This window comes from Atta colombica, unplaced genomic scaffold (genome assembly GCF_001594045.1).
Source record: "Atta colombica isolate Treedump-2 unplaced genomic scaffold, Acol1.0 scaffold137, whole genome shotgun sequence".
Taxonomy (NCBI): domain Eukaryota; kingdom Metazoa; phylum Arthropoda; class Insecta; order Hymenoptera; family Formicidae; genus Atta; species Atta colombica.
In genome coordinates this window covers 275,224-285,278 of record NW_017259225.1, presented here as the reverse complement: position 1 = coordinate 285,278, position 10,055 = coordinate 275,224, and the positions used below count along the sequence as shown (strand labels likewise).

At 37.2% G+C, this 10,055-nt stretch overlaps 1 protein-coding gene across 2 annotated transcripts in view; it reads left to right on the top strand.

The window, feature by feature from the left end:
* Positions 1-9,715, top strand: part of LOC108684684 (tetratricopeptide repeat protein 14 homolog) — a 10,110-nt gene extending 395 nt beyond the window's left edge. Inside the window, exons 2-14 of one of the 2 annotated variants that reach the window (XM_018189137.1) lie at positions 516-712; positions 804-928; positions 1,022-1,098; positions 1,184-1,306; positions 1,542-1,756; positions 3,751-3,891; positions 5,097-5,288; positions 5,381-6,077; positions 6,165-6,472; positions 6,669-6,838; positions 6,917-7,043; positions 7,155-8,496; positions 8,665-9,715. In XM_018189137.1, coding sequence (XP_018044626.1) covers positions 552-712; positions 804-928; positions 1,022-1,098; positions 1,184-1,306; positions 1,542-1,756; positions 3,751-3,891; positions 5,097-5,288; positions 5,381-6,077; positions 6,165-6,472; positions 6,669-6,838; positions 6,917-7,043; positions 7,155-8,496; positions 8,665-8,784 — 3,798 coding nt within the window. In that variant the 5' untranslated portion in view covers positions 516-551 and the 3' untranslated portion in view covers positions 8,785-9,715. Of the gene's footprint in view, positions 1-515; positions 713-803; positions 929-1,021; positions 1,099-1,183; positions 1,307-1,541; positions 1,757-2,302; positions 2,513-2,858; positions 3,151-3,750; positions 3,892-5,096; positions 5,289-5,380; positions 6,078-6,164; positions 6,473-6,668; positions 6,839-6,916; positions 7,044-7,154; positions 8,497-8,664 lie in introns of those variants that run through there. The other variant, XM_018189138.1, reaches the window with a different exon arrangement.
* Positions 9,716-10,055: the final 340 nt, after the last annotated feature.

Genomic DNA, 10,055 nt, shown 5'->3' with positions numbered 1-10,055 from the left:
ATATATATATATATATATATACACACCACGTTGTCTTAGATTAACTGCGACAACACTTCCATATGTAGTCGATATATCGAGGAGCATACTTATCTCGACACGAGGTTGGATGATAGAAAGTTTCGCTGATGGCGTGGTCGCTTTGTTTCCGGAGAGCGTGATGACGCGCCAAAAATGCCTGCGACCTTCCAGTAGTTCCACACAAATACCGCCAGACGTTTACTCGACTGTGCATGTGGTAATAAATAGAGACGTGTGAGATGGGTAACTTTTAAGAAATTTGCTGGACTACGGTTCGTTCAGCGGATCCACGTTGCCTTCGTCATTGGATGTCGTGCGCTCAAAAGGGTTTTTTTTATGCATGAGAGAACGGTTAGAGATGCCTCTATGTAATAATGTGCCGATATGCCTGTGTCTTTATTTTTTGTTGGACACATAATATAATGGGCATACTTGAATGTTTTCATTGTTGCGATCAAAGGGTACGAATAATTCGAACGCGACGATTTTCATAGTCTTGCAGATTAGGTTCGTCTCTTTGCTGAGCGAGAATGGAATCAATGGATGCGCGTCTAGTAGCGCAAGCGTTGAACTACCATGGTCAGCAGTTGCAGAAAGTATGGGAAGGAGAACGCAACGAAAATGAGCTAGTCATGCTCAATCTCAAGGATCCTAGCTTTGAAATCTATCAACAACGACAAAAAACTCTGAGGTATATGTCGACCACACATTTGAAATTATTTAGACACAGACGCATTACCTGGAATCTGTTTTCATTCTTTTGTTAAAATTATACTTTACAGCTTTGGAGATAGAGGCAAACGTCTAAAGCTTCAACAGTTTCTCACTAAAAAGGCTGATGACCTGTATGATAAAGCAAACTTGGAGAAATCTTCAGACAGTAATAAGCCAGAGCTGGCAGATGAAGGTAATAATTTGTCAATGTCGTGTGTATATATATATTCATTTAAACACAATGTATCTAATAGCACACAATGTCATGTAATGTAACATCTTTCAGAGTTTTATGCTACAGTGCCTGCACTTGATACTTTTGTCACTATGGAAAAGTCCCAGCGTATCCGTAATTTTTTGGAGGTAAATTATATACGAATTAGGAAACGAATGCATTAATTTCTAAGTAATCTTATGGCAATTCTAATTTGATATTTACTCAATTTAGAGTTTAGTAATTGGGGATGTGATATTCGCACAAGTAATGGGTAAAAGCGCCGCAGGTCTTCTTCTGAAGGTGCTTTGTAACTGCAGTGACTGTCCTAGAGTTGTTACTGAATTAGGAGTTAAGGTATGTCAACATGTCAATTTAAAAATATTGCTTTTTAGTGATTTATGTATCATATTTAGTGTATTTCAAATCAAATCAAATCTTATCGATTGAATTTACTCAGAAATGTAACGATTCGCATTGTGATCCAATAATCTTTCGAGTACTCGCAATTAGCCAACTTATATTAGGCACATTACTGTATCTTGATTTTATTTGTATTTAATAACAGATTTTTGCATGTTGTGTTTATTAGGCACTAATACTAAATACGGCCACTGTGCCGGCGGTGGACAAGAAAGGTGTTACAAGAGGCTACATGGCAAATGATCTCGTCTGCGTCGTAGTCAGTGAAGTTAACGTTGAAGCCGAACGAGTTGTTGCAGTTATGAACGTACCTGCCCGGGAAGGGCAAGCACCACACCCATCTATGGGGCTTATCCATTCCGATGATCTTCCAGAAGCTTACAAGTAAGTTAACACAATAAACTACATGTAATTGCAAGTCTACCGAATCCATAATATGCTTCACTAACTCTTGTAAGTTGACTCTATGTATCTCCAGGGGATGTTCTATTCACATGATAAACAATGAGAGCATTTTGTGATGTCACACTTTTGTTCGTTATGTATTACTGTATATAAGAGTATTTGCACTCTGAAATAGAATATTTTTTTTAATTAATTGTGATACATTGAAATTAAATGTGGTACATTTAGATGTAAAGTCCATACTGATTTTTTCTTTTAATTGTTATTGTTCTATATCACAATAGATTATATTATTACACATATAATTTGTCATGTTTTGTTCGTTTCAGTTTGTCTTTGATTTTTTCTTCTTTTTTTTTTATAAATAAATTGAAGGTAAGAATAATATGGCATGGTGAAAAAAGAAGGGCGAACTTTTTAACAGAAGCACTGATACTAACAAAATTAGGTGAATTAGTTTTGATTCCTCTTACACATTTTTATGAATTTAGGTGCCAGACACTCTATGTAACGTAAAAAGTTGATAGTCAGTATGATGATGAATTTCTAATGTGATACAAATGAATTCAAACCTTGAGCATTGGTTGACATGGCTCTATTGCGCACATATTCTCTCTACGTTTGTGATATATTACTCTCAAAGCACCAGCCAGACTATGGCGCAAATGACTTTTGAGGTTGAATTTCCAGTATGAGACATTGAGCCTTGAGCGGTCAAAATGAATGCAACAGACGGTAGGTATAACACTGATTTAAAGTTGTTTGGTCTCTTATAAAGATATCAAGTATATATATTTATATATCTATATGTATGTATTGTATTCTTTTAAAATGTATACTAATATAATCTTTTTGCGCAAATCGTGTATCGTAGCAAGAGGTATCCATATTTTCATGTTCGATTGTAATTTTCGTTGTTGAAGGTAAGGTGGAATAGATTTATAATCTATAGAGGAAATATTATGAGATTTGAAGCAGAGACCAAACAACTCGAGTCTTAATCGCCCAAAAACCTTTTTACTTTTAATCCTCAAAAGAATCGCGCCTTATCATAATAATGCCTTAATGTTTAAACTTACAGCTTATATTGACAAATAAAAAAAAGTGATGTCATATTGATAATTGACATCACAAAATGCAAACAGACGAAACTTCTACATCTTAAAAAATTTTTTTGGTCCGCCTTGGAAGATAATATATCAGGCGTGGCTCCCAACCTATCCTAGGGTTATGCAATTTATTTTATCGCACCAAAAAAAACTTGTAAAACCGAAACCACACCATCGATTGATGATAGGCCGTGTGCTTTTATGTTGAGAAAAAAAAATCCTCTGATTACAAAATACTAGAAATATGCGTCTTAACGGTGAAAGGTGAGAGACGAGTTTACATAATACTGAGGTTGCGTTACCAATGTAAATTATAACATTGAGATTATATTTGTTAATAAAAAAAGGAATCTTACCTTCTGCACCGTATCCCAGTTTCGGACCCCTGCTGCTTCTTAACGGTATAAACGTAGATTTTGAACGATTCTAATCCAAAAGTTGTATAATATTCTATAATGCAATAAAGAAGAATCGAATTAGTATTTAAAGCACTTTTGGCATTAGTATTGTATCATTGATTAATACATGCAGATCGAAGTGAAGAATCACCTTTATGCAGGAATAAATGAATAATTATACTTTATTATATGTGTATGTGGGAAGACTACAGCAAATAATGCACACAAGTATGCATATGCTTACATAGCAGAAAAGTATATGGAATACGACAAGATGTCGAAGAGCAGGCGCACAAATTGCCAAACGGGCGATGTTTTTTATGGACAGGATCAATAAAGACTTGGCTGACATGATTATCAAGTCTTTAGTTTTACCGTTAACGAAGTAGCTTTGGTTTCCTCTTTGGCAAAGGTCACCATGATGTTTGCAATATTTAATAATTAGGTATTTTTTTCTGTGGTGTAGGAAAGCGATCGACAACAAAGGTCAGAGTTATGAAACGCTGTTGGAGAATAGTACTGGCTTCAACAATCCAAACAACATAAAATATCTGTGCGACTTAATCGGTCTCGGACAAGGAAATCATTCCAATATGGTTGGATTGAGGTAAACATAGCCAAAAATTTGTATATTATAAATTTAATATATTTAAATAACACATACACACCTCTACATATGTATGAGATATCCGCCTGGGATGAATAAAATGCTCCGATATACACACACACACACACACATATACATACATACATCAGATAGTACATTTTATTTGTCCCAAGCGGATATCTCAGAAACTAATAGCATATTCGATTTACTGACTCGACTCAAGGTCAACTATTTATTCTTTTTAACTTTCTTGTATAGTTTAGCTCTTCTTTTGCAATTAAACAGAATATAGTAAAGCCTTCCAATTCTGGCAATTCTAATCCAAATCCCCTCGCCTCTCGCGCGCTCACCCGCTCGTGCTTGTTCCCCATTATGGGTTCAATGCTTCTCTTCTTCATGGCTGTGCATCGGCGCGGCGTATTATTTCGTATATCGATCTAGCGTGGTTTCATCGAAAAATAGATACGTATACTGAGAAAGAGACACAAGTAAAAGAAGTCATATTTGTGGTTTATTTTATTTTCGTTTGTTGAGAATCTTTATTGAATTATATTTGCATATTTGTTTGATGGCTCTGAATGCGCGTGGCAGGAAGACTAGAAGGTAGATAGAAGTTGAAGGGGATAACATTGAGAAAGGCTTGCTTACCGTTGAAATCTTAGTAGGAACACGACCACGCGACCATTTAGAAAGCTTTGGAACAGATTATTGACTCGGAGTTGAAATAATAAATTGAATATGCTATAAAATATAAGAAAAAGTTTTATATAAAAGTTGTAGGTGTTTTCTTGGAGAAAAGAAAGTGGAAATAACAGATTTTATATATGGGGCATTATCATGGTCAAGTCAAGATTAACATGAGTTTTTTTAAATAGGAACCATTATTTTTTATTGCATATTCTTGTAGCTGAAGTCGAATCATTTTCAATATTATATAAAATTATATAAAATTTTTTTCTCTCTTAGTTTCTGAGGTCGCCTAGAGCGATTCAAATACTGCACTCTGTATATATACTCATTTATAGATAGACAAACTCAATTACTTTATAAGTCAGTTTCATTTGACGCTTCTAACATTCGTGATCATCATTGATTCTTGTTTAATACTTAAACAATAAGGATGAAATTATTCTAAGAGCATTATGAGCGTCAAGTAAAATGCAGGCTACATTATTATATTCCTGATTACGTTTATTGATATGCAGAGAAAGATTTCCACCAAATGAATACGCTACTGAATTGCGACAAGCACAAGCAAGCAAGTGGGCATTCCGAAGTGTCGCTGAGGGAATAGATCACTTCAAGGCCGGTCGTCATTCCGAAGCTTTCCAGTGTCTCAATAAAGCACTCACTGTTGATCCTCGCAACGTTGAGGGTTTGGTCGCTCGAGGAGCATTGTAAGTTTCTGACTGAAGATAACAATATACGCGCGTAGTTTAGTTATGTTAATGTATGTAGAAACGTGTTTAATATACTATGTATTTTACAGATATGCAAATAGTGGAAGTTTCAAGAAAGCGATCGACGATTTTGAGACAGCCTTAAAATTAAATCAGACACATGCGAATGCTCGTAAATATATGGCGGAAACACTGGTTGCTCTAGGACGCAGTTATGAAGATGAGAAGAAATACGAAGATGCTCAAAAAGCATATGAAAATTGTTTGGCAATTGCGCCATATCATGAGGAAGCGCGAAATTCCATTGAATACATAAAATCTAAGACTCTCACGTCGTCACTGAACCCTCTGGATACCTTTAAGAACTTTGACACCGAGAATGATGTTGCAGAAAATAAAAAAGATAAAAAGAAACGCAAAAAGGAGAGAAAATCTAGATCAAAGAAAAGACAAAGATGGAGTTCCAGCTCAAGCTCTTCATCCACCGGATCTTCGACTTCTTCGAGTTCCGACTCGAGCAGCTCATCGTCATCGGGAAGCTCACGATCGGCATCTCGATCACCAAATCGTAAACGCAAACATAAGAAAGATCATCGTAGTTCGCTTTCGCCACTTAGCAAGCGAATGGCTCAGTATAATAATCCTCCTGCTGCAGCTGCTACTACTCACGAAACTATCGCACCGGCCTCTTATACCACAAACGCGCGCGAGAAAATGGATGACTACGAAATTAAAGTACGCAAGTTTCTCGAGCAAACCAAGGACGATTCTGATTATGAAGATAAGGCACGTATAAATTTATGAGTTTGCTTACTTGGATATTTCAAAGTTTGTAACATAAATATTAATGTAAGATGTTATATTTATGAACAGGTAAGAAAATTCTTAGAAGAGACAGCAAGATGGAAGAGAGAAAGGGAAAAGGAAAAGAAACACTCTGAAAGCGAAAAAATGAAGAAGAAAAAGAAGAAAGAAAAGAAGGGGAAAGATAAGGAAAAGGAGGACAAGAAGAGTCGTAAAAAGAAGAAGAAGGAAGAACGGAAAAAGCGTAAAAACAAGGACAAACTCGAACGAGATTTAGAAGCATTGAGAAAATCATCTTTGCCGGATTTGGAACAGTTAGAATCCAAGCTTAGTGCTTATTATGCGAAAGTTGAGAAAGACTGTGCGGCGCTTAAAAGGTTGGAATCATTGTTAGAATTTTGTCGTAATTTGAATTTAATATTTTTTTTATTACCTTCCAGTTAAGCAGTTTGATTTCAACTCGTGTTGTACAATTTTTATTTACGCTGTTTTCATATCCTCAGCTATCGCAAATGAATGGAAATCACGCGGTCGTCAGACATCGTATTCTACTTATGTTTTTATATTTACTAGGTATGTAGCACAGTATAATGACATAACTTCCCCTCTTAGCAACGCGGAGAAGCTCGCTGAAAGTTCACGCAAGGAGGAGGAGCTGCGTAGAGAGAGGGAAAGAGATGAAGCTTCGAAGGCATATCACGAGCGAGAATCCAGGGTACCAATGACTGCGCAACAGAGAAAAGGTGTGTATTATATTTATAAAATGTATATTAAAATATAACGATGTACGATCTCACCATAATCGTTTAAAATGTTTGCAGAAATCCAGAGGAAGCCACTAACAGACATATTTGAACAAGAATCCCAATTGATTCATCCCGAACCGAAACTCCCTACCCTAGACACCGCTGCATTAAATGCTAAATGGAAGGCTGCACAAGCTGCTAGGTAAGTAATTAAAGATATATGTAATACAATTTTATATTAAATGTAATAAGCTAGAATGATATTGTTTCATATTTTTTGCTGTAAATTTACATGATTTATGCATGATTTCAGACAAAAGGACGTTTCTTCACAAAAATGGCAAGATGTCCAACCAGATAACAAGAAGGTACAATCTAATGTCTTTGTGGATAGCGATGAGGATGATGATAATGAATTGGAAGAAAGAATACAACGTGCGGCTCTTGAGAAATCTTTGAATATACGAAAGCAAATGCAACGCGAACTTGCTGAGAAAAGAGCACCGCCACCGCAACCTACACCGACACCACCACCACCGCTACCGAAAGAGCCTCCAATGCCAAAGCAAGCGCCCGTCAAGTATCCTACACCGCAACCGCAGAACAAATTCCAATCGTACAAGGATTCTACTATATCTGTGTCACAAACTACACCGACTAAGTTTGCCTCTACCAACAATTTGGGCGGCAAATTTCAACCGATCGGTCAAAATAGCGGAACTGGACATCCACCGGAACCACCGCGTCCTCCGCCAACGGCAAAGACTCAAGCCAAAGGTCCAAGAACCGATTCCGACAGTGAGACTGAACGTCAGCACCGACAAACTCCGAAGAAACGCGAATCGAGCAGCAGAGGCGGCGGCATGAGTAAACGTATGAGCAGGGATCGTCCAGGAAAACGTTCGCGTAGTCGATCTCGCAGTGCCTCTAGTTCCGGATCGTCTAGATCTCGATCACCAAGACGCAGTCGCTCACGTTCATATTCGAATCGACGATCTGGCAGTTATGAGAGAAAGTATAGCAGATCTCCTTCAGGTACATACAGTAGATCGCGATCACGATCGAGATCTAGGTCATATACCAGAAGTCGCAGCCGCAGTAGGTCGGGTGATCGAGGTTACTATCGCAAGAGGCAATTCCGACCATACAACAACCGCGGCACGTATTACAAGCCACGCTTCCAAGGTTTCAACAATCCGAATCATCGTGGTGGTGGCAACAATTTCCAGAATCGAAATCGCTTCTACAACAATCAACACAATAATCGTTTTGGTAACCGTCGCGGTGGTTTTAACAATCGCGGTGGTCGAGGCGGTCGTGGTAATCGTGGTGGTAGATTCTTTCATAATAAACAAGGCTTCCGTGATTTTCGCGACAGACGGGACTTCAGGGACCGTCGTGCTTCGTCGCGTGATCGATATAGCGATCGCAGCTACTCACCCGATCCAATGAGGAAGGTTGACGAAGCGAAGGAGAAGATCAACAAGATGCTCGAAGGAGGTGACGACATTGAACATCAACAGAGTGGTAGCGGTGGCACAACCGTGCCACCTAACAAGAGACAAGCTGGGCCCTTGAGCGAAGGAGAAGAGAGGGACGATGACGACTATGAGAGGTGGGGAGAGGGAGAGGGGGGCGATGCAGCTAGTACCAAGGTTGGTTAGACTTCAGGTTTCAACCTACGAAATGATAATCTCATCTTTACGATGATGATGATAACCTGATTGATGATAAAAACGAGGAATAACAGATGAAGAAAATAATGATGATGATCAGCCACGAGAGAACACGCCACGAGCCAACTAACTCTCGTTTGTTGCCAGACTGACGGAGTCAAACCTGTCGATGATAACCTGGAAGGCAAGGAGTACTTCATTGAGCGCATGAAACAGCGAAGCAAGAACGTTTTAATGCAGAGAGCCATTGCTGCTAAGATTTGGTAGTTAGGATCTGTTACCGCCACCATCGCTGCTTCTCTGTGATATAGTCGCTTTCGTTCCATCGCCCGTACTCTGGCTAATCGACCGATTGATGAGGCACGTCAAGACACTTGTAGTTTTGTAGTGCCAATCTCTTCTATTATTCACATATAAATATTTATAATGTCAAAATTTCTATTTTTTTTTTATGTAATCTTATTTTTTTCCAGTGATTTAAAATTAATCTGATTTAAACATGAATCAATTGAATTTAAATAGCAGTTGTTTCAACTATACGTAATAACTACTATAATGATTCACTCGTTAAATTTTGTTGACACTTTAGAAAATTTGATATTATTTTGAAAGGGAAAATGTCAGATAGGTTATAAATATTTAGTTTAAACATTAGTTAGTGCATACATTCTTATATCTAGTAAATAATTATAGTTATATTTCAGTTCATCAACATGCAATAAGTACTCATTTAGAGGCTACATATATACAATATAATTGGCAAGTGGCTTTTCATTATCATTTGGATATGTATCTTTTTTGTCCCTTATCAATAATGTACATTTTGGAAAAACATTCAGAACTAGATTGAAACGAAAACGAGGGAAAGATGTATTTTAAAAATTCCCCATAAAAGATTAGCAGATCGTCGCTCATATATTCGAATGCCTAACAGCAATACCTTTATTGTCTTTGATTATCGTAATAATTAAAATAATCCTTGTAATAATTAAAGACACAAAATCACTAATGTAAACTTCAAGTCGAACATCTTGATAGAATATTATTGAAAACGGATTAATCATTGCTCCATATTATGATTATATACTTTGAGTTTTAATACGAGCAATTTATTACGGAATAAGATACGTATATATGTTGTATGTAAACGAGTTGGTTGTACAATTGAACACAAATATATAACACTGCAAAAAAAAAATAGTAGAACTCGACTTTCCGAAAGAACTAGACATACTCCTTCCTGTTGAAGTATCTCTATCAAGAATCTGCATACTAGTTTTAGTGCACGGTATTTTGATATCGGAGCTTGCATTGGTACCTGGATTCTCTAAACGTCTTATCGATGATTGTCGCTATCGTGAACTAGCGACAGTTAATAGAACAATCTTGCTTGGAAGAAAGCACAACTCTCATTGGCTGTCGCTAGTTAATGATAGTGACAATTGTCGATGAAACGTGAGAATCCCACAACAAATTAATATATCGCGAGTACTTATTGCCGTTTCTACCAATATAGATTAACTTTAGGTATGATCAAA